Below are 24,432 nucleotides of genomic sequence, written 5' to 3' on the forward strand. Positions count from 1 at the left end.
GCGAGGTGAAATTAATTTGAAAGGAATATGTTGATCATTAAATTGAACTTGGTAATTCTGTGTTGTTCAGTCAAATGGCTTGGAGACATTCGTTTTCAAAAAGATGAATATGATGATTCTTATTTACCTTATAGAACTAAACCGCCACCATGAGTACGGACGCGGAGATGGCCATGTATGGCAAAGCTGCCATTTACCTTCGTAAGCCAGAGAAGGAGAGAATTGAGGCTCAAAACGCACCATTTGATGCCAAGAGTGCCTGCTACGTGGTCGATGCCAAGGAACTGTACCTGAAGGGAACAATCCTCAAGAAAGAGGGTGGCAAAGTCACCGTCAAAGTCCTGGATACTCAGGAGGTTGGTATAATAAAGTCAGAGACAACGGGGAATTAAATATGATCAGTTCTAATTGGATTAATGTGCCTTTTCAGGAGAAGACAGTTAAAGAAGATGATGTCACTCCAATGAATCCTCCCAAGTATGACAAGATTGAGGACATGGCCATGATGACCCATCTCAATGAAGCCTCTGTGCTGTATAACCTCAAAGAGCGTTATGCAGCATGGATGATCTACGTAAGACAATCTGCCTAACGAGGACCATAACCATTAAAAATAACTTTATTTGTAGGAAACATATTGTTAACTGTTGAATCTCGATGGCAACTTTCAGACCTACTCTGGATTGTTCTGCGCCACTGTGAACCCCTACAAGTGGCTCCCAGTGTACGATGCTGAATGTGTATCTGCCTATAGAGGCAAGAAGCGTATGGAGGCTCCTCCCCACATCTTCTCTGTCTCTGACAACGCTTATCAGTTCATGGCAACTGGTAAGTAATTATCATAACAATGTTGAATATATCACTATCTGAGGTTTCCGTTGCGGTGAAACATAGTTCATTCTTTTGTTTCTTTTTAACAGATAGGGAGAACCAATCTGTCTTGATCACGTAAGTTTGGTACATTTACAATTGTTGACTTTGTTGAAGATAGTCAAATATCTTGATCAAATTCTTATAAATCTGTGTCTGTACCTAGTGGAGAATCTGGTGCTGGAAAGACTGTGAACACCAAGCGTGTCATCCAGTACTTTGCAACAATCTCAGTTGGTGGAGACAAGAAGAGGGACGCATCAAAGGTATGTTACTGATTATTATAATTTTGTTTCTTTACCAATGGAACATTTTCCAAAGTCATTTTCTGATGTCACTTCTAATATTGGATTATAGGGGTCACTGGAGGATCAGATTATTGCAGCCAATCCTCTGCTGGAGGCCTATGGTAATGCCAAAACTGTGAGGAATGACAACTCTTCTCGTTTTGTAAGTATGAAACAATTTCTACACATGTGAGAGGCCTAAATGATTGTCCATGTAGAGGGAATTCAAAAATCTCTTTGTTCCAAACAGGGTAAATTCATCAGAATCCATTTCAATTCAACTGGCAAACTGGCTAGTGCTGATATTGAGACATGTAAGTAATAATCCTCCTATATACAAATGACTTGAATTGAGAATTGGCCTAGCTGTGACATATAAACAATATTTGTAGATCTGCTGGAGAAGTCTAGAGTGACATTCCAGCTTCCTGATGAAAGAGGCTACCACATCTTCTACCAGATGATGACCGGCCACAAACCTGAGCTGATTGGTAAAAAGATTGAGATATTACAACATTTCAATTGCTTATAGTTTTAATATGAAAGAAAAATATCAACGTTTTCCACCTTTTTTGATGACCAGACTTGGCACTCATCACAACCAACCCCTACGACTTCCCCATGTGCAGCATGGGTCAGATCACTGTGGCCAGCATTGATGACAAAATTGAGCTGGAAGCCACTGATGTGAGTGATCTTCTCCTCAAACTATTTCAATATACTTTCTGCAATACATGCAAAATCAAAACTGCTATATTAAGTGCATTTTCTAAAGTGATTATGTTTTGTCTCAGAATGCTATTGATATCCTGGGCTTCTCTAATGAAGAAAAGATGAGTATCTACAAGATGACTGGTGCTGTGCTCCACCATGGTAGCATGAAGTTCAAGCAAAAACAGCGTGAGGAGCAGGCTGAGCCTGATGGCACAGAAGGTAAGTAGCTTGGGATCAGTATTAAGGTAAATAAAGGTAGTAATGGTTTCTGTTCATATCATGATGGAAATCTATTTTTAGATGCTGACAAGGTTGCTTACTTGCTGGGTCTGAACTCTGCTGACATGCTGAAGGCTCTGTGCTATCCCAGAGTGAAGGTCGGAAATGAGTATGTCACCAAGGGACAGACTGTACCCCAGGTAAACATGAATTATCAATACCAATATCCTACTATTTCTAAACAGATTACCGATAGTAGCTCTACCAAAACAATGTAGGAGAGGGTGCACTAGAAAAAAAGTTATGAAGTACAGGGTTCACTAGAAAAGAATAATTCCATGCAAGTGTTCAATGTTACTACTTTCAAAGAGTTTTATCTATCGAATGCTAAAAGTAGAATTTATCAAGCACCATCTTAGATGCATTTCTTTTCATTTTAGATTTATTGTGTCATTTGTCTCATTTGAAGGACTTTAAATACACCTATAATACATTATTTTACAGAACAGTTAACAAATCATATTACATTGTTTTTATTCAGGTGAACAACTCAGTGACTGCCCTGGCCAAGTCTATCTATGAGAAGATGTTCTTGTGGATGGTCATCCGTATCAACCAGATGTTGGACACTAGACAGGCGAGGCAGTTCTACATTGGTGTCCTGGATATCGCTGGATTTGAAATCTTTGACGTAAGCTTAATTTACAACAATTCAGCAGCCAATACTTTTTATGAAAGAATCATTCTATTCACAACAAGAAGTTATGCTGAGTATACGTGTCCTTGCAGTTCAACACATTGGAGCAGCTGTGCATCAACTTCACCAATGAGAAACTGCAACAGTTCTTCAATCACCACATGTTTGTCCTGGAGCAAGAGGAGTACAAGAAGGAGGGTATTATCTGGGAGTTCATTGACTTTGGCATGGACTTGGCTGCCTGCATTGAGCTGATTGAAAGGGTAATCACTTATTTTTTTCAGTTTGTCAATCTATATCATTTTCCTTAATTTGTTTTAATGTATCAGTTAATGACATACTTCTTCACACTTTTTTCAAGCCCATGGGCATCTTCTCCATCCTTGAAGAGGAGTGCATGTTCCCCAAGGCCACAGACACATCCTTCAAGAACAAGCTGTATGACCAGCATCTTGGCAAAAACAAGGCATTTGAGAAGCCAAAGCCCGCCAAGGGCAAGGCTGAGGCCCACTTCTCCCTATTGCACTATGCTGGTACCGTGGACTACAATATCAGTGGCTGGCTGGACAAGAACAAGGATCCACTGAATGACTCTGTCATTCAGCTGTACCAGAAATCCTCAGTGAAGCTGCTGCCTGTTCTGTATCCACCTGTTGTTGAGGGTATGATAGTATTAATAGTAATCTAAAACACATTTGAATGTTATATATAATGTATAACTTTACCTTTAGCATGTGGTTGTGTAAAATGTATGTGTTGTTCTTACAAAACATGTCTACTTAAAATTATTAACAGAGGTTGGTGGCAGCAAGAAGGGAGGCAAGAAGAAGGGTGGTTCTATGCAGACTGTGTCTTCACAGTTTAGGGTAAGGTTTTACATTGCAAACGCATCTTATATATCTTAGTTTATACTCAAACTCACAATTGCAACATGTCATGACAAGACACCACTTTGTATCTACAGGAGAACTTGGGCAAGCTGATGACTAACTTGAGGAGCACCCATCCTCACTTTGTGCGCTGCCTGATTCCCAATGAGTCAAAGACTCCAGGTACATAGAGAGAATAATCTCAATAGGGTCTTTAAGAAGTGGCTGGTTATGTTGGTATGGTTTGCTTAAATGTGTGCTGCTTCAACTGACTGTTTATTCAAAGAAGTAATAAAAACATTTTTACAGGATTGATGGAGAACTTCCTGGTCATCCACCAGCTCAGGTGTAACGGTGTGCTGGAAGGTATCAGAATCTGCAGAAAAGGTTTCCCCAGCAGAATTCTCTATGCTGACTTCAAGCAGAGGTATCAATGGATATCTTAATAGAATTGTGATGCAAGCTATTAAAATAAAATGCTTAGAAATGACCATTAACTCTCTCATGAAAGGTACAAGGTGCTGAATGCCAGTGTCATCCCCGAGGGACAGTTCATTGACAACAAGAAGGCTTCAGAGAAGCTGCTCGGGTCAATTGATGTTTGTCATGATGAGTACAAATTTGGACACACCAAGGTAAGCACCTGGGTTCCTTATTTTACTGAAGAATAATTACCAAGGAAGTTAATGTTTGTGTGAGTGAAAATGCTTCTTATATGGTTGGGTCTAGATGGAGAGCAATTCTTGTTGTATTAATTAAATCAACCATTACAGAAGTGCTCATTGCAGACACACCTTGCAGAGTTTTACATGATGCAAAGTATTCATTTCCTCAGTTCATCCCATGTTTAATATAATATTTTGGTTTGTTTAGGTGTTCTTCAAGGCCGGTCTGCTGGGTACCCTTGAGGAGATGAGAGATGAAAAACTGGCATCTCTGGTCACCATGACTCAAGCTTTGTGCCGTGGTTACGTCATGAGAAAGGAGTTTGTGAAGATGACTGAGAGGAGGCATGTTGAAAACAGCTCATTCTGAATGATTGGTTGAAAAAACACAAACAACATTGTCGATAACAGCTACTTCTTTTCTGCAGGGAAGCCATCTATACCATCCAGTACAATATCCGCTCATTCATGAATGTGAAACACTGGCCATGGATGAAGGTCTACTACAAGATCAAGCCTCTGCTGAAGACTGCTGAAACTGAGAAGGAGCTGGCAAACATGAAGGAGAACTATGATAAGATGAAAACTGACTTGGCTACCGCCCTGGCCAAGAAAAAGGAACTGGAGGAGAAGATGGTGTCCCTTCTGCAGGAAAAGAATGATCTGCAGCTGCAAGTAGCATCTGTGAGTACACATCATCAGACAGTTGTGCTTTTTCATGATGTTTATTGTTGGTGTGCTAACATCTATTTGCATTAAATGGACTAGGAAGGGGAGAATCTGTCAGATGCTGAAGAGAGATGTGAGGGCCTTATCAAGAGCAAGATTCAGATGGAGGCCAAACTCAAAGAGACAACTGAGAGACTGGAGGATGAAGAGGAAATCAATGCTGAGCTCACTGCCAAAAAGAGGAAGCTGGAGGATGAATGCTCTGAGCTCAAGAAGGATATTGATGACCTGGAGCTTACCTTGGCCAAAGTGGAGAAGGAGAAACATGCCACTGAGAACAAGGTTTGTAAATAATAATCTATCAAATCAAGTTAGATGATAATGATAAGCGCTTATTGACGAGATCATTCTTTCACACTTAGGTCAAGAACCTGACCGAGGAGATGGCCTCTCAGGATGAGAGCATTGCTAAGTTGACCAAGGAAAAGAAAGCCCTTCAGGAGGCTCATCAGCAGACTCTTGATGACCTGCAGGCTGAGGAAGACAAAGTCAACACTCTGACCAAGGCCAAGACCAAGCTTGAGCAGCAAGTTGATGATGTAAGTTTACAAAGACACTTGGATTGGAAAATAAGGATTTTTATTGAACCCTATAATTAAAGACTAATTTTATTTGTCCAGCTCGAGGGTTCTCTGGAGCAAGAGAAGAAGCTGCGTATGGACCTTGAGAGAGCCAAGAGGAAGCTCGAGGGTGATCTGAAACTGGCCCAGGAATCCGTCATGGATCTTGAGAATGACAAGCAGCAGTCCGACGAGAAAATTAAAAAGTGATTAATTTTTTTATTTGTACAACAACCATTCTTTAGAGATGATGGTCATCTGCATTAACTACATGTACTTTATCTATAATTCTCACAGGAAGGACTTTGAAATCAGTCAGCTCCTTAGCAAGATTGAAGATGAGCAGTCAATGGGTGCTCAGCTTCAGAAGAAGATCAAGGAGCTTCAGGTGACATATTGTGTTACACAAAACATACCTGCACCCATTTCCTATTGTGTGTGGCAAAAGTGAAAGTTTACTGAAAAAAAATTACACCATTCAACAGGCCCGCATTGAGGAACTGGAGGAGGAGATTGAGGCTGAGCGTGCTGCTCGTGCCAAGGTGGAGAAGCAGAGAGCTGACCTGTCCAGGGAACTTGAGGAGATCAGTGAGAGGCTGGAGGAGGCCGGTGGTGCCACTGCTGCTCAGATTGAGATGAACAAGAAGCGTGAGGCTGAGTTCCAGAAGCTCCGTCGTGACCTTGAGGAGTCCACTCTGCAGCATGAATCCACTGCTGCTGCTCTTCGCAAGAAGCAGGCTGACAGCGTTGCTGAGCTGGGAGAGCAGATTGACAACCTCCAGCGTGTTAAGCAGAAGCTTGAGAAGGAAAAGAGTGAATACAAGATGGAGATCGATGACCTCTCCAGCAACATGGAGGCTGTTGCTAAAGCAAAGGTACGAATGTATTACATGCTATATTATTACCCAAATTAGTAAAGTTAAAAAAAATTATAATATTATGAATAAAATCTGATCACTGATCTCATTTCTCGTTACCTTGTTAGGGAAATCTTGAAAAGATGTGCCGTACTCTTGAAGACCAACTTAGCGAACTGAAGACCAAGAATGATGAAAATGTTCGTCAGATCAATGACACAAGTGCACAGAAAGCACGTCTCCTGACAGAAAATGGTATCTACAAGTTATCATTGAATGATCTGTTTTGCATGTTATTGAGAAACTTAACATTAACTAATGTATCATGACATCTTTCAAACAAGGTGAGTTCAGCCGTCAAATTGAAGAGAAAGAAGCCCTTGTCTCCCAGCTGACCAGAGGCAAACAGGCCTTCACACAGCAGACTGAGGAGCTGAAGAGACAGATTGAAGAGGAGGTTAAGGTACGAAACCATTAAATAGGTGTGTATTGTTATTATTTGTTTGGGATTTGGAAATGTATTAAATTCATGAATTATATTTACCACAGGCCAAGAATGCTCTTGCCCATGGACTGCAATCAGCTCGCCACGACTGTGATCTGCTGAGGGAGCAGTTTGAGGAAGAGCAGGAGGCCAAGGCTGAGCTGCAGCGGGGAATGTCCAAGGCCAACAGTGAGGTTGCTCAGTGGAGAACTAAGTATGAAACTGATGCTATTCAGCGCACAGAGGAGCTTGAGGAATCCAAGTGAGTAACATTCAAACAATGAAATGGTTAATTCAGAAGTGTAGTTTTTAAGGGATTCTCAACTCGCAACTGCATTACTTGTATCATTAATTGCATTTTATTTAAATGCATTTATATATTTTACAGATTATATTTTCAGTTTTTATCGTATTCTGAGGCAAACATTTTAGATTACAGCACTGATTTCTTATGTTTATCCGGGTTCTAAAAGTTGTTTTCTATTTCATACATGCAAAAATATCTGGAAAAAGTTTTTGTAACTATTTGTTTTTCACTGATGGAAAAAATCTAAATTTTTCAAACAGGAAAAAGCTGGCCCAGCGCCTTCAGGAGGCTGAGGAACAGATTGAGGCAGTGAATTCCAAGTGTGCTTCTCTTGAGAAAACCAAACAGAGGCTCCAGAGTGAGGTGGAGGACCTCATGATTGATGTGGAGAGGGCCAACAGTCTGGCTGCCAACCTTGACAAGAAGCAGAGGAACTTTGACAAGGTAGCATTGTTTACTTTGTGTGGCTACGCCATACAAACAATGACATAGATATAAATATATGTATGTATTTAAAGTGCTACATAAGGAACTGAACTGTAGTAATTGTGTTATTCAGGTGTTGGCAGAGTGGAAACAGAAGTATGAGGAGGGTCAGGCAGAGCTTGAGGGAGCTCAGAAGGAGGCTCGTTCTCTCAGCACTGAGCTGTTCAAGATGAAGAACTCTTATGAAGAGGCTCTGGATCACCTGGAGACCATGAAGCGTGAAAACAAGAACCTGCAACGTGAGTTCCACATAATTTAAAAGTTACATCTTATTCAACACATGTCTATGTGTGAGAATGCAGTATTTATATTTTACACTTTAAGGTTTAACAATATTAAACAAATGTATCCATCTGCAGAGGAGATCTCAGATCTGACTGAACAGATTGGTGAGACTGGCAAGAGCATCCATGAGCTGGAGAAGTCGAAGAAGCAAGTGGAGACAGAGAAGTCTGAGATCCAGACAGCTCTTGAAGAGGCTGAGGTACATATTTCTTTTCTGGGGCTTTCTTCTGAAAATAAATGCAAATTGTAGAAACAAATATATAAAAGGATTGAAGACAGAAATTAATATTTAATTCTTTGCTTTCATCAGGGAACTCTGGAACACGAAGAATCTAAGATCCTGCGTGTCCAGCTGGAGCTCAACCAGATTAAGGGTGAGGTGGACAGGAAGCTGGCAGAGAAAGATGAGGAGATGGAGCAGATCAAGAGGAACAGCCAGAGGGTGATTGACTCCATGCAGAGCACTCTGGACTCTGAGGTCAGGAGCAGGAACGATGCCCTGAGAATCAAGAAGAAGATGGAGGGAGACCTGAATGAGATGGAGATTCAGCTGAGCCACGCCAATCGCCAGGCTGCTGAGTCCCAGAAGCAGCTGAGGAATGTGCAGGCACAGTTGAAGGTATTGTAAGACACAGAGTTGTACCACAGATTGTGGTTGGTTCAGGGACATTTTGTCATTCATAGGAATATTTTTCATGATATTTTTTCCCTAGGATGCACAACTGCACCTTGATGATGCTGTCAGAGCCCAGGATGACCTCAAGGAACAAGCTGCGATGGTGGATCGTAGGAATGGTCTCATGATGGCTGAAATTGAGGAACTTAGAGCTGCTCTGGAGCAGACAGAGAGAAGCCGCAAAATTGCAGAGCAGGAGCTGGTTGATGCCAGTGAGCGTGTTGGACTTCTGCACTCTCAGGTTAACAACCCCAATCATTTCTCAAAGAATTCAAAAATCTAATGAGATTTACAATAGCGTAAAAATCAAGTATGTGATGTCATCAGTAAGAAAATCTTTTTATCTTTTAGAACACAAGCCTTCTGAACACCAAGAAGAAGCTTGAGGCTGACCTGGTCCAGGTCCAGGGTGAAGTGGATGACACTGTTCAGGAAGCAAGGAATGCAGAGGAGAAGGCCAAGAAGGCCATCACTGATGTATGTTTGAATTGAATTTGTTCTTACTTTTACTCCAATTTGTTTTTTAAAGATATTGCTAAATAACATGTTATGCTGTCTTCTCTAGGCTGCTATGATGGCTGAGGAGCTGAAGAAGGAGCAGGACACTAGCTCTCACCTGGAGAGGATGAAGAAGAACCTGGAGGTCGCTGTGAAGGACCTGCAGCACCGCCTGGATGAGGCTGAGAACCTGGCCATGAAGGGTGGCAAGAAGCAGCTCCAGAAACTTGAGTCTAGGGTAAGAAAGTCGTGTTAAGATTTGCACAGCTGAAGCAAGACTTTGAAACAATATGGATACTTACTTATCTTCTTATGTTTTCTGAAGGTGCGTGAGCTGGAGACTGAGGTTGAGGCTGAGCAAAGACGTGGAGCAGATGCTGTCAAGGGTGTCCGCAAATATGAGAGGAGAGTGAAGGAGCTCACCTATCAGGTACAGTCACCTTGCTGGTTAAAATTTACAGGACAAATCTATTACAATATACTTATAATTAAACATATTTAATCTTTCACATCTATGTTGTCTATTGCAGACTGAAGAGGACAAGAAAAATGTCAACAGGCTGCAGGATCTGGTTGACAAGTTGCAGCTCAAGGTGAAGGCCTACAAGAGGCAGGCTGAGGAGTCGGTAAGGACAAAACCTTTACTTTTTAAACAATGCAAACTTGATATTATGGCAAATTTGTTTGACAAACAAAGACCTTTTGCCATTAAGGACATTAAAATGATATCAATATTATGGCTTTTCAGGAGGAGCAGGCCAATGTCCATCTGTCCAAGTGCAGGAAGGTCCAGCATGAGCTGGAGGAGGCTGAGGAGCGTGCTGACATTGCAGAGTCCCAGGTCAACAAGCTGAGAGCAAAGAGCCGTGACTCTGGCAAGGTAAATAACATTTAGCTTTATGGAAATTAAATCGAATTAAATTCCACCTTCTTTTATGAAAACAATGTAATGCTCCAGTCATGACTGAAAAGCCATAAAATGAACAACTGACAAAACCATTACAGAGTATGACGTGTATGCGGGCACATATGTACAATATGTATTAATTGTTTTTTGTCTTTACAGGGAAAAGATTCCGCTGAGTAAAGAACTTCGGCTGAGGGTTTTTTCTAATCATAAAATATGATGTGAAATATACCACAATAAACTAGTTTTTTGATCTTGAATTGCATTGTCTGTGTTGTTTTGATCTAATTGTGTCATCCAAGTAGGAGCATGAATGAATAGTTGGCTTAATTCAAAATAAATTATCCTTTTAGAAGCCTTCTTTGGAGGCCAATACTTTTGAAAGAGACAGTTCAATGACCTCTGGCATCCCATAAACACACTCACCTTTGGCCCTGATCAAAAATAAACATACACACTCTAGATCATATTTCTTCTATACGTTAGGAAAGATGAATGGCCAAGTAAGTGGACAAACTGATACTGCTTTAAGAATCTTTGTTTATAATTTATTCATCTTTTTTCTGCATTAATAGTGTCTTTACAGTAGTAATAGTGTCTGCTTTATTCTGTGCTTGATTATTGCTATGGTGCCTCATGATATAATGAAACTGAAAGACACAAAATTAAATAAAAATAAATAAATAAATAAGTAAAAATGATGAATATATATATTTAATACTGAAGTCGTCCATGCATTACTTACATTATTTTGTTTAAATTGTTGAACGCAATAACATTCTGTAAATTAAAAATAATACAACAGTTTGTTTTTTTCATTATTATATTGAAAAAAAGAAATTTAGGAATACAAAACACTGATGTATTTCAAAATGAGTTTACCTTCTTTAAAGTAAGAGTGTGTTCAAGGGCCTAAAATAAACTTCAGTTGAAGTAATGATTAAGCAAAAATCAAGACCTGGCAATATAAACTGAAACCTGAAACATCAGATGATTACAACATATGTTTTATGATGGGCTGTCTGCCTTACCATATTTGGTGTGAATACCATATTTAACTTTCACTGTGTCATCAAAACCTGATTCAATATAAAGGCCATCCGAGGACTCCACCAATGTGTGAAACTGAAGACCGGAGTTCCTGCCTGTGGTAAAACTACTTTCTCTTAAACTTGAGACAATTTGAATGTGTTCTTCATTTATGAAATAAGTTATGTTAATAGAAACAATTGTTGCATTCATTTTGTTTTTACACCTACTCTAACAACAAAAACTGTTTTGAACAGGATTGGTAAATACTGTTGAGAGAGAGGGGGTCAGGTAAGGATAACTTTTAAATAATTAATTTGTCTTTGTAAGCGTTTAATACATTTGCAAAATATTTGTCATTAGATAATCCTTTATTAGTCTGCAGTTTTTCCATCCTAACATTTTGCCAAAGTTCAACATGTTCAAATGTATACTTTGTTACAACACAATCTGAATAACACTTAAGTTGAAAGTAAAGTTGTAAAGTAAAAGCCCAATTCGGATATGTATATATATTTCAAGTTCAAGTGATTTAAATAACATGGACTTAAAACATTAGTCTAAAATTGCAGCTCCTTTGTAATTATCTTACAGACATAAGCCGCCACCATGAGTACGGACGCGGAGATGGCCATGTATGGCAAAGCTGCCATTTATCTACGTAAGCCAGAGAGGGAGAGAATTGAGGCTCAAAACGCACCATTTGATGCCAAGAGTGCCTGCTACGTGACCGATACCAAGGAACTGTACCTGAAGGGAACAATCCTCAAGAAAGAGGGTGGCAAAGTCACCGTCAAAGTCCTGGATACTCAGGAGGTTGGTATAATAAAGTCAGAGACAACGGGGAATTAAATATGATCAGTTCTAATTGGATTAATGTGCCTTTTCAGGAGAAGACAGTTAAAGAAGATGATGTCACTCCAATGAATCCTCCCAAGTATGACAAGATTGAGGACATGGCCATGATGACCCATCTCAATGAAGCCTCTGTGCTGTATAACCTCAAAGAGCGTTATGCAGCATGGATGATCTACGTAAGACAATCTGCCTAATGAGGACCATAACTATTAAAAATAACTTTATTTGTAGGAAACATATTGTTAACTGTTGAATCTCGATGGCAACTTTCAGACCTACTCTGGATTGTTCTGCGCCACTGTGAACCCCTACAAGTGGCTCCCAGTGTACGATGCTGAATGTGTATCTGCCTATAGAGGCAAGAAGCGTATGGAGGCTCCTCCCCACATCTTCTCTGTCTCTGACAACGCTTATCAGTTCATGGCAACTGGTAAGTAATTATCATAACAATGTTGAATATATCACTATCTGAGGTTTCCGTTGCGGTGAAACATAGTTCATTCTTTTGTTTCTTTTTAACAGATAGGGAGAACCAATCTGTCTTGATCACGTAAGTTTGGTACATTTACAATTGATGGCTTTGTTGAAGATAGTCAAATATCTTGATCAAATTCTTATAAATCTGTGTCTGTACCTAGTGGAGAATCTGGTGCTGGAAAGACTGTGAACACCAAGCGTGTCATCCAGTACTTTGCAACAATCTCAGTTGGTGGAGAAAAGAAGAGGGACACATCAAAGGTATGTTACTGATGATTATAATTTCGGGTTCTTTACCAATGGAACATTTTCCAAAGTCATTTTCTGATGTCACTTCTAATACTGGATTATAGGGGTCACTGGAGGATCAGATTATTGCAGCCAATCCCCTGCTGGAGGCCTATGGTAATGCCAAAACTGTGAGGAATGACAACTCTTCTCGTTTTGTAAGTATGACACAATTTCTACACATGTGAGAGGCCTAAATGATTGTCCATGTAGAGGGAATTCAAAAATCTCTTTGTTCCAAACAGGGTAAATTCATCAGAATCCATTTCAATACAACTGGCAAACTGGCTAGTGCTGATATTGAGACTTGTAAGTAATAATCCTCCTATATACAAATGACTTGAATTGAGAATGGCCTAGCTGTGACATATAAACAATATTTGTAGATCTGCTGGAGAAGTCTAGAGTGACATTCCAGCTTCCTGATGAAAGAGGCTACCACATCTTCTACCAGATGATGACCGCCCACAAACCTGAGCTGATTGGTAAAAAGATTGAGATGTTGGAACATTTCACTTAATTACAGTTTTAATATGAAACAAAAGTATCAACGTTTTCAACCTTTTTTGATGACCAGACTTGGCACTCATCACAACCAACCCCTACGACTTCCCCATGTGCAGCATGGGTCAGATCACTGTGGCCAGCATTGATGACAAAGTTGAGCTGGAAGCCACTGATGTGAGTGATCTTCTCCTCAAACTATTTCAATATACTTTCTGCAATACATGCAAAATCAAAACTGCTATATTAAGTGCATTTTCTAAAGTGATTATGTTTTGAACTCAGAATGCTATTGATATCCTGGGCTTCTCTAATGAAGAAAAGATGAGTATCTACAAGATGACTGGTGCTGTGCTCCACCATGGTAACATGAAGTTCAAGCAAAAGCAGCGTGAGGAGCAGGGTGAGCCTGATGGCACAGAGGGTGAGTAGCTTGGGATCAGTATTAAGATAAATACAATTCTTAATCACACTGGTTTCTGTTCATATCATGATGGAATCACTGAACTATTTTTAGATGCTGACAAGGTTGCTTACTTGCTGGGTCTGAACTCTGCTGACATGCTTAAGGCTATGTGCTATCCCAGAGTGAAGGTCGGAAATGAGTATGTCACCAAGGGACAGACTGTACCCCAGGTAAACATGAATTATCAAAACCAATATCCTACTATTTCTAAACAGATTACCGATAGTAGCTCTACCAAAGCAATGTTGGAGAAAAAGTTATGAAGTACAGGGTTCACTAGAAAAAAATAATTCCATGCAAGTGTTCAATGTTACTACTTTCAAAGAGTTTTATCTATCGAATGCTAAAAGTAGAATTTATCATGCACCATCTTAGATGCATTTTTTTTCATTTTAGATTCATTGTGTCATTTGTCTCATTTGAAGGACTTTAAATACACCTATAATCCATTATTTTACAGAACAGTTAACAAATCATATTACATTGTTTTTATTCAGGTGAACAACTCAGTGACTGCCCTGGCCAAGTCTATCTATGAGAAGATGTTCTTGTGGATGGTCATCCGTATCAACCAGATGTTGGACACTAGACAGGCGAGGCAGTTCTACATTGGTGTCCTGGATATCGCTGGATTTGAAATCTTTGACGTAAGCTTAATTTACAACAATTCAGCAGCCAATACTTTTTATGAAAGAATCATTCTATTCACAACAAGAAGTTATGCTGAGTATACGTGTCCTTGCAGTTCAACACATTGGAGCAGCTGTGCATCAACTTCACCAATGAGAAACTGCAACAGTTCTTCAATCACCACATGTTTGTCCTGGAGCAAGAGGAGTACAAGAAGGAGGGTATTATCTGGGAGTTCATTGACTTTGGCATGGACTTGGCTGCCTGCATTGAGCTGATTGAAAGGGTAATCACTTATTTTTTTCAGTTTGTCAATCTATATCATTTTCCTTAATTTGTTTTAATGTATCAGTTAATGACATACTTCTTCACACTTTTTTCAAGCCCATGGGCATCTTCTCCATCCTTGAAGAGGAGTGCATGTTCCCCAAGGCCACAGACACATCCTTCAAGAACAAGCTGTATGACCAGCATCTTGGCAAAAACAAGGCATTTGAGAAGCCAAAGCCCACCAAGGGCAAGGCTGAGGCCCACTTCTCCCTGGTGCACTATGCTGGTACTGTGGACTACAATATCGGTGGCTGGCTGGACAAGAACAAGGATCCACTGAATGACTCTGTCATTCAGCTGTACCAGAAATCCTCAGTGAAGCTGCTGCCTGTTCTGTATCCACCTGTTGTTGAGGGTATGATAGTATTAATAGTAATCTAAAACACATTTGAATGTTATATATAATGTATAACTTTACCTTTAGCATGTGGTTGTGTAAAATGTATGTGTTGTTCTTACAAAACATGTCTACTTAAAATTATTAACAGAGGTTGGTGGCAGCAAGAAGGGAGGCAAGAAGAAGGGTGGTTCTATGCAGACTGTGTCTTCACAGTTTAGGGTAAGGTTTTACATTGCAAACGCATCTTATATATCTTAGTTTATACTCAAACTCACAATTGCAACATGTCATGACAAGACACCACTTTGTATCTACAGGAGAACTTGGGCAAGCTGATGACTAACTTGAGGAGCACCCATCCTCACTTTGTGCGCTGCCTGATTCCCAATGAGTCAAAGACTCCAGGTAAATAGAGAGAATAATCTCAATAGGGTCTTTAAGAAGTGGCTGGTTATGTTGGTATGGTTTGCTTAAATGTGTGCTGCTTCAACTGACTGTTTATTCAAAGAAGTAATAAAAACATTTTTACAGGATTGATGGAGAACTTCCTGGTCATCCACCAGCTCAGGTGTAACGGTGTGCTGGAAGGTATCAGAATCTGCAGAAAAGGTTTCCCCAGCAGAATTCTCTATGCTGACTTCAAGCAGAGGTATCAATGGATATCTTAATAGAATTGTGATGCAAGCTATGAAAATAAAATGCTTAGAAATGACCATTAACTCTCTCATGAAAGGTACAAGGTGCTGAATGCCAGTGTCATCCCCGAGGGACAGTTCATTGACAACAAGAAGGCTTCAGAGAAGCTGCTTGGGTCAATTGATGTTTGTCATGATGAGTACAAATTTGGACACACCAAGGTAAGCACCTGCGTTCCTTATTTTACTGAAGAATAATTACCAAGGAAGTTAATGTTTGTGTGAGTGAAAATGCTTCTTATATGGTTGGGTCTAGATGGAGAGCAATTCTTGTTGTATTAATTAAATCAACCATTACAGAAGTACTCATTGCAGACACACCTTGCAGAGGTTTACATGATGCAAAGTATTCATTTCCTCAGTTCATCCCATGTTTAATATAATATTTTGGTTTGTTTAGGTGTTCTTCAAGGCCGGTCTGCTGGGTACCCTTGAGGAGATGAGAGATGAAAAACTGGCATCTCTGGTCACCATGACTCAAGCTTTGTGCCGTGGTTACGTCATGAGAAAGGAGTTTGTGAAGATGACTGAGAGGAGGCATGTTGAAAACAGCTCATTCTGAATGATTGGTTGAAAAAACACAAACAACATTGTCGATAACAGCTACTTCTTTTCTGCAGGGAAGCCATCTATACCATCCAGTACAATATCCGCTCATTCATGAATGTGAAACACTGGCCATGGATGAAGGTCTACTACAAGATCAAGCCTCTGCTGAAGACTGCTGAAACTGAGAAGGAGCTGGCAAACATGAAGGAGAACTATGATAAGATGAAAACTGACTTGGCTACCGCCCTGGCCAAGAAAAAGGAACTGGAGGAGAAGATGGTGTCCCTTCTGCAGGAAAAGAATGACCTGCAGCTGCAAGTAGCATCTGTGAGTACACATCATCAGACAGTTGTGCTTTTTCATGATGGTTATTGTTGGTGTGCTAACATCTATTTGCATTAAATGGACTAGGAAGGGGAGAATCTGTCAGATGCTGAAGAGAGATGTGAGGGCCTTATCAAGGGCAAGATTCAGATGGAGGCCAAATTCAAAGAGACAAGTGAGAGACTGGAGGATGAAGAGGAAATCAATGCTGAGCTCACTGCCAAAAAGAGGAAGCTGGAGGATGAATGCTCTGAGCTCAAGAAGGATATTGATGACCTGGAGCTTACCTTGGCCAAAGTGGAGAAGGAGAAACATGCCACTGAGAACAAGGTTTGTAAATAATAATCTATCAAATCAAGTTAGATGATAATGATAAGCGCTTATTGACGAGATCGTTCTTTCACACTTAGGTCAAGAACCTGACCGAGGAGATGGCCTCTCAGGATGAGAGCATTGCTAAGTTGACCAAGGAAAAGAAAGCCCTTCAGGAGGCTCATCAGCAGACTCTTGATGACCTGCAGGCTGAGGAAGACAAAGTCAACACTCTGACCAAGGCCAAGACCAAGCTTGAGCAGCAAGTTGATGATGTAAGTTTACAAAGACACTTGGATTGGAAAATAAGGATTTTTATTGAACCTTATAATTAAAGACTCATTTTATTTGTTCAGCTTGAGGGTTCTCTTGAGCAAGAGAAGAAGCTGCGTATGGACCTTGAGAGAGCCAAGAGGAAGCTTGAGGGTGATCTGAAACTGGCCCAGGAAACCGTCATGGATCTTGAGAATGACAAGCAGCAGTCCGACGAGAAAATTAAAAAGTGATTTTATTTTTTATTTGTACAACAACCATTCTTTAGAGATGATGGTCATCTGCATTAACTACATGTAATTTATCTATAATTCTCACAGGAAGGACTTTGATATCAGTCAGTTCCTTAGCAAGATTGAAGATGAGCAGTCAATGGGTGCTCAGCTTCAGAAGAAGATCAAGGAGCTTCAGGTGACGTATTGTGTTACACAAAACATAACTGCACCAATTTCCTATTGTGTGTATCAAAAGTGAGAGTTTACTGAAAGAAATTACACCAATCAACAGGCCCGCATTGAGGAACTGGAGGAGGAGATTGAGGCTGAGCGTGCTGCTCGTGCCAAGGTGGAGAAGCAGAGAGCTGATCTCTCCAGGGAACTTGAGGAGATCAGTGAGAGGCTGGAGGAGGCCGGTGGTGCCACTGCTGCTCAGATTGAGATGAACAAGAAGCGTGAGGCTGAGTTCCAGAAGCTCCGTCGTGACCTTGAGGAGTCCACTCTGCAGCATGAATCCACTGCTGCTGCTCTTCGCAAGAAGCAGGCTGACAGCGTTGCTGAGCTGGGAGAGCAGATTGACAACCTCCAGCGTGTTAAGCAGAAGCTTGAGAAGGAAAAGAGTGAATACAAGATGGAGATCGATGACCTCTCTAGCAACATGGAGAATGTTGCTAAAGCAAAGGTACAAATGTATTAAATGCTATATTATTAGCCAAATTAGTAAAGTTAAAAAAAATTATAATATTATGAATAAAATCTGATCACTGATCTCATTTCTCTTTACCTTGTTAGGGAAATCTTGAAAAGATGTGCCGTACTCTTGAGGACCAATTTAGCGAACTGAAGACCAAGAATGATGAAAATGTTCGTCAGATCAATGACACAAGTGCACAGAAAGCACGTCTCCTGACAGAAAATGGTATCTACAAGTTATCATTAAATGACCTGTTTTGCATGTTATTGAGAAACTTAACATTAACTAATGTATCATGACATCTTTCAAACAAGGTGAGTTCAGCCGTCAAATTGAAGAGAAAGAAGCCCTTGTCTCCCAGCTGACCAGAGGCAAACAGGCCTTCACACAGCAGACTGAGGAGCTGAAGAGACAGATTGAAGAGGAGGTTAAGGTAAGAAACCATTAAATAGATGTGTATTGATATTATTTGTTTGGGATTTGGAAATGTTGTAAATTCATATATACATTTTACCACAGGCCAAGAATGCTCTTGCCCATGGACTGCAATCAGCTCGTCATGACTGTGATCTGCTGAGGGAGCAGTTTGAGGAAGAGCAGGAGTCCAAGGCTGAGCTGCAGCGGGGAATGTCCAAGGCCAACAGTGAGGTTGCTCAGTGGAGAGCCAAGTATGAAACTGATGCTATTCAGCGCACAGAGGAGCTTGAGGAATCCAAGTGAGTAACATTCAAACAATGAAATGCTTTATTCAGAAATGTGGTATTTTACCATTAGCCAACTGACAACTACTTCTTGAATGAAGACTAAAATTAATTTAATTTATTCATTCAATTGATTTCAAGTAATCATTTTGCTGCTGTCTTTCATATGTTCATCTGGATCATTAAAAACATGGTATTATCATAACAGGCCCAAATATAAGACCACATTCTATAACTTACCCCCACCCCTTTTCCAATTCCTGAGGGGGAAAGTGCTCACTACCTTTATACAAACCACTACAACACTTTCCGTTGGCTACATTAAAAAAAAAAATCTGCCTTTGTGGAGACATACACCTCTAAACCTCGAATATAACACAAGCTCCAACTTTTTACATTCAATTTCAGGAAAATATGTTGTCTCATGATTGGAGCAATATGATATTTGTACATGTAAAATTATTCAGCTATATCTTTTGAGGACCGACATAGCAGATACTTGTTACTAAAGCTCCAGGTAACTTCATTCTACATTTTTCAAACAGGAAAAAGCTGGCCCAGCGACTTCAGGAGGCTGAGGAACAGATTGAGGCAGTGAATTCCAAGTGTGCTTCTCTTGAGAAAACCAAACAGAGGCTCCAGAGTGAGGTGGAGGACCTCATGATTGATGTGGAGAGGGCCAACAGTCTGGCTGCCAACCTTGACAAGAAGCAGAGGAACTTTGACAAGGTAGCATTGTTTACTTTGTGTGGCTATGCCATACAAACAATGACATAGATATAAATATATGTATGTATTTAAAGTGCTACATAAGGAACTGAACTGTAGTAATTGTGTTATTCAGGTGTTGGCAGAGTGGAAACAGAAGTATGAGGAGGGTCAGGCAGAGCATGAGGGAGCTCAGAAGGAGGCTCGTTCTCTCAGCACTGAGCTGTTCAAGATGAAGAACTCTTATGAAGAGGCTCTGGATCACCTGGAGACCATGAAGCGTGAAAACAAGAACCTGCAACGTGAGTTCCACATAATTTAAAAGTTACATCTTATTCAACACATGTCTATGTGTGAGAATGCAGTATTTATATTTTACACTTTAAGGTTTAACAATATTAAACAAATGTATCCATCTGCAGAGGAGATCTCAGATCTGACTGAACAGATTGGTGAGACTGGCAAGAGCATCCATGAGCTGGAGAAGTCCAAGAAGCAAGTGGAGACAGAGAAGTCTGAGATCCAGACAGCTCTTGAAGAGGCTGAGGTACATATTTCTTTTCTGGGGCATTCTTCCGAAAATAAATGCAAATCGTAGAAAAATATATATAAAAGGATTCAAGACATAGATGAGTATTTAATTCTTTGCTTTCATCAGGGAACTCTGGAACACGAAGAATCTAAGATCCTGCGTGTCCAGCTGGAGCTCAACCAGATTAAGGGTGAGGTGGACAGGAAGCTGGCAGAGAAAGATGAGGAGATGGAGCAGATCAAGAGGAACAGCCAGAGGGTGATTGACTCCATGCAGAGCACTCTGGACTCTGAGGTCAGGAGCAGGAACGATGCCCTGAGAATCAAGAAGAAGATGGAGGGAGACCTGAATGAGATGGAGGTTCAGCTGAGCCACTCCAATCGCCAGGCTGCTGAGTCCCAGAAGCAGCTGAGGAATGTGCAGACACAGCTGAAGGTATTGTAAGACACAGAGTTGTACCACAGACTATGGTTGGTTCAGGGACATTTTGGCATTCATGGGAATATTTTTCATGATATTTTTTCCCTAGGATGCACAACTGCACCTTGATGATGCTGTCAGAGCCCAGGAAGACTTCAAGGAACAAGCTGCCATGGTGGATCGTAGGAATGGTCTCATGATGGCTGAAATTGAGGAACTTAGAGCTGCTCTGGAGCAGACAGAGAGAAGCCGCAAAACCGCAGAGCAGGAGCTGGTTGATGCCAGTGAGCGTGTTGGACTTCTGCACTCTCAGGTTAACAACCCCAATCATTTCTCAACGAATTCAAAAATCTAATGAGATTTACAATAGCGTAAAAATCAAGTATGTGATGTCATCAGTAAGAAAATCTTTTTATCTTTTAGAACACAAGCCTTCTGAATACCAAGAAGAAGCTTGAGGCTGACCTGGTCCAGGTCCAGGGTGAAGTGGATGACACTGTTCAGGAAGCAAGGAATGCAGAGGAGAAGGCCAAGAAGGCCATCACTGATGTATGTTTGAATTGAATTTGTTCTTACTTTTACTCCAATTTGTTTTTTAAAGATATTGCTAAATAACATGTTATGCTGTCTTCTCTAGGCTGCTATGATGGCTGAGGAGCTGAAGAAGGAGCAGGACACTAGCTCTCACCTGGAGAGGATGAAGAAGAACCTGGAGGTCGCTGTGAAGGACCTGCAGCACCGCCTGGATGAGGCTGAGAACCTGGCCATGAAGGGTGGCAAGAAGCAGCTCCAGAAACTTGAGTCTAGGGTAAGAAAGTCGTGTTAAGATTTGCACAGCTGAAGCAAGACTTTGAAACAATATGGATACTTACTTATCTTCTTATGTTTTCTGAAGGTGCGTGAGCTGGAGACTGAGGTTGAGGCTGAGCAAAGACGTGGAGCAGATGCTGTCAAGGGTGTCCGCAAATATGAGAGGAGAGTGAAGGAGCTCACCTATCAGGTACAGTCACTTTGATAGTTAAAATGTACAGGACAAATCTATTACAATATACTTATCATTAAAAAATATTTAATCTTTTACATCTATATTGTCTATTGCAGACTGAAGAGGACAAGAAAAATGTCAACAGGCTGCAGGATCTGGTTGACAAGTTGCAGCTCAAGGTGAAGGCCTACAAGAGGCAGGCTGAGGAAGCGGTAAGGATAACATATTACTTTTCAATACTGTCGATAATGTCAGAATTATTTTGTACAAACATACCATGTTTTTTGCACAGATCAATTGTTTAAAGTAAAACTAAAGTACATAAAAGTAAGATACAGGTAAAGCATACATTTTCTTATTCACTATCATTCTTGAGTTTAATCACCTGCCAAATTTAAGTAATCTGATATTATAATAATTGTCAGGGCGTGGAGAGGTTCGAGAATCAGTTTTGTATGGTCACAAAAAAAAACATTTGTATGGTCGCATATATTTGTTGTTACATTTACAAATAATTCAGAATAACTATAAATTGATACTTAAAAGCAATAATATTGGCAAAATCTGACATTGTAATCATCAAATACATATTGTACACTGTAAGATTGTATTAAATTATGATGACCAGAACAAAAGACAATCAGTTATCAATCACGATAGCTATATCATTACAAACAAAGTCATGCTTTATTCAAATTTCTAGATTTTGTCAATGTAAATATTATGTCATATTCATGTTGTACACATAATGATGAAAAATGTTTCCGTTATACATTAAAGTTTTTTGTACCTTTAAACTATGTCTGTAATATTCCAGGAGGAGCAGGCCAATGCTCATCTGTCCAAGTGCAGGAAGGTCCAGCATGAGCTGGAGGAGGCTGAAGAGCGTGCTGACATTGCTGAGTCCCAGGTCAACAAGCTGAGAGCAAAGAGCCGTGACTCTGGCAAGGTAACTCTACAATTCTGTTCAATCAAATCAAATTTACTTTAATGTGACAGAAGGTTACTTTGGGTTTGACTGAAGTCCACCTAATCAAACTCTATCTTTGTGTGTTTTTAGGGAAAAGAAGTAGCCGAATAAAGAACACTGCCTGATCAGCGGTTTCTAATCATATAATATGATGTGAAATATGCTTTAAAAAATAAACATTTTCCCTTTCACTCTCAATGTTGCTGTCTGCCTGTTTTTTTCCATGGTATATTTTCCCCCAAGACATAAGTGATAGACTGGGAAATGGCTATCCAGAAATTCCATTTGTAATAAGAAGTAATATATTACACGGCTGACCACACACTGATTCTCATTGACATTTATATATTAACTCTTTGGTACTGTAACCAATGCTAAAGTCTACCTTTAAGTGGCATATTTGACCCGTTATAATGTCAATGTTCAGACCAAGTCAAGAGGGTGCCAACATACTCTGATAACATTTTGACCTGAAAAACTTGAGAGAGAGAAACACTGGATGGAAACACAGCTTTATCTGACATGTCACGTGGTATGTTTTTCTGTGAATGCCAGAGGCAAAAGTTCTGTAGGAATATAAGTGTCCACTTCTCGTAAACAGTGGTGGCAAACCAGGGGAGAGAGACCATTATAACCAGCCCAGGGGGCGAATCCCAAAGCTCAGGTTGGGGGAGGTGATCAAGGGAGTGTTTTATCCGGTTCAGGTGCTGCAGCCACTGGACACATGGCATTGGACACACCTGCAGCATCAGGTAATTAGTACAGCTATATGTTCACCCAGCTTGGAAGCAGCAGCAGCAGAGAGGCTGGAGAGACAGACTGGGCAGAAAGACAGGAGAACTGCCTGGAGTCATGAGTAAGCTGAAGAACCAAGACTGCGAACGGGAGGAACCCTCAGTTGATTTTGATCCCATCTCCTTTACCCTAACCTCTTATTAAAGGACACTTTTTGTTTAACATAAACTGCCTCTGCCCCCTGTTTTATTGTGAATTGTGCCTCTATGTCCCCTGGGTTGCCCCAACAGCTATGCTTCTGTACGGGTTTTAGAATGGCACTGTAGGTCGATGTCTTACCCACCCAACTGAACACTTAGGGAGATACCGCACACTTTAATGTGATTTTTGAGCTGTAAACTAAATCATATTACCGTGCTGTGATGAAACACATATATTCTGGTGTTAATATTGAAATTTCTTCCCAAATGTAGAAGAAATCTGTAGTATATTAGTTGAAAATGGCTCTTCAAGCCAAATACTGTGGAAGAAAACTAACCCTGAACTTTACAGGCCAATGCTGACATAGAGTCAACTGGGCGGGACTAATTTATGTCATGAAATGTATCCAAAAATAGAAAGTGAAAGCCAACTGAGCAACTCCTGCCTCACACATTCATACATTCCCCCTCTTCTGAGGCTACATCCCTACTACGTTTCCGTTTTAAAATGCATAACTTTTGCTACGTTTACACTAAGTGTACACACTACTCCGCAGTAAGTTTGGAAAACCTACAGGGTGAGAGCCTTTATTATTGTTTGACTATTGATGGCTAATTCAACATAGATAACGTGTGAGGAAGCCTGACTGGAGTGGCTAGTGAAGTGGTAGGAGGCAGACATGGGAAACTTTGTTCAGAGAACAAAAGGTGTTTATTTACATAAGTGACCCTGATACACATGTAACCAAAATATGTATAAATAAAACAAAGAAACAGTTAACTTGGCTTAACCAAATAAAACCCTGTTCTTCTTAAGAAGGTGCCCAAGCATATTCTTCCTTGCCCACTTCCACCACACTCCAGTATATTCTTTACACCTATTCCTGGCAGTCCTGATCTTTTCATTCCTTCCAACATGTCCTTTCTCTGTACGTCATATCTCCTGCATCCAACCATCACATGCTGTATAGTTTCTGGTACATGACAATGATCACAAAAAACAGTTGTGTGCTTCCCTATAATGTGGAGTGTACTGTTCAGATTGCTGTGCCCTATCCTTATCCTTGTAATGACCGTCTCCTGTTTT

The 24,432-nt window shown here is 40.4% G+C and overlaps 2 protein-coding genes across 2 annotated transcripts; both read left to right on the forward strand.

Moving 5' to 3' along the window:
• The first annotated feature begins 149 nt into the window (after positions 1-149).
• LOC129108457 (myosin heavy chain, fast skeletal muscle-like) lies at positions 150-10,300 on the forward strand. Its single transcript, XM_054620273.1, has 39 exons — positions 150-356; positions 431-574; positions 672-828; positions 921-948; positions 1,037-1,136; positions 1,228-1,320; positions 1,408-1,471; positions 1,550-1,648; positions 1,741-1,844; positions 1,952-2,090; positions 2,172-2,290; positions 2,632-2,781; positions 2,880-3,050; positions 3,149-3,449; positions 3,583-3,653; positions 3,752-3,839; positions 3,966-4,083; positions 4,168-4,291; positions 4,530-4,666; positions 4,750-5,005; positions 5,090-5,332; positions 5,413-5,589; positions 5,671-5,816; positions 5,908-5,998; positions 6,096-6,485; positions 6,596-6,722; positions 6,812-6,930; positions 7,017-7,213; positions 7,519-7,702; positions 7,818-7,983; positions 8,104-8,228; positions 8,340-8,648; positions 8,743-8,946; positions 9,057-9,182; positions 9,271-9,441; positions 9,529-9,633; positions 9,734-9,829; positions 9,952-10,083; positions 10,270-10,300. Exons 1-39 carry the CDS (start codon positions 150-152, stop codon positions 10,288-10,290), a joined length of 5,799 nt encoding a protein of 1,932 aa, XP_054476248.1. The 3' UTR covers positions 10,291-10,300.
• A 1,448-nt stretch (positions 10,301-11,748) lies between these two features.
• LOC129108456 (myosin heavy chain, fast skeletal muscle-like) lies at positions 11,749-22,557 on the forward strand. Its single transcript, XM_054620272.1, has 39 exons — positions 11,749-11,955; positions 12,030-12,173; positions 12,271-12,427; positions 12,520-12,547; positions 12,636-12,735; positions 12,828-12,920; positions 13,008-13,071; positions 13,149-13,247; positions 13,340-13,443; positions 13,552-13,690; positions 13,784-13,902; positions 14,230-14,379; positions 14,478-14,648; positions 14,747-15,047; positions 15,181-15,251; positions 15,350-15,437; positions 15,564-15,681; positions 15,766-15,889; positions 16,128-16,264; positions 16,348-16,603; positions 16,688-16,930; positions 17,011-17,187; positions 17,269-17,414; positions 17,506-17,596; positions 17,693-18,082; positions 18,193-18,319; positions 18,409-18,527; positions 18,614-18,810; positions 19,341-19,524; positions 19,640-19,805; positions 19,926-20,050; positions 20,162-20,470; positions 20,565-20,768; positions 20,879-21,004; positions 21,093-21,263; positions 21,351-21,455; positions 21,557-21,652; positions 22,258-22,389; positions 22,501-22,557. Exons 1-39 carry the CDS (start codon positions 11,749-11,751, stop codon positions 22,519-22,521), a joined length of 5,799 nt encoding a protein of 1,932 aa, XP_054476247.1. The 3' UTR covers positions 22,522-22,557.
• The last annotated feature ends 1,875 nt before the right edge of the window (positions 22,558-24,432 follow it).

The sequence above is a fragment of the Anoplopoma fimbria genome, chromosome 19, assembly GCF_027596085.1.
Source record: "Anoplopoma fimbria isolate UVic2021 breed Golden Eagle Sablefish chromosome 19, Afim_UVic_2022, whole genome shotgun sequence".
Taxonomy (NCBI): domain Eukaryota; kingdom Metazoa; phylum Chordata; class Actinopteri; order Perciformes; family Anoplopomatidae; genus Anoplopoma; species Anoplopoma fimbria.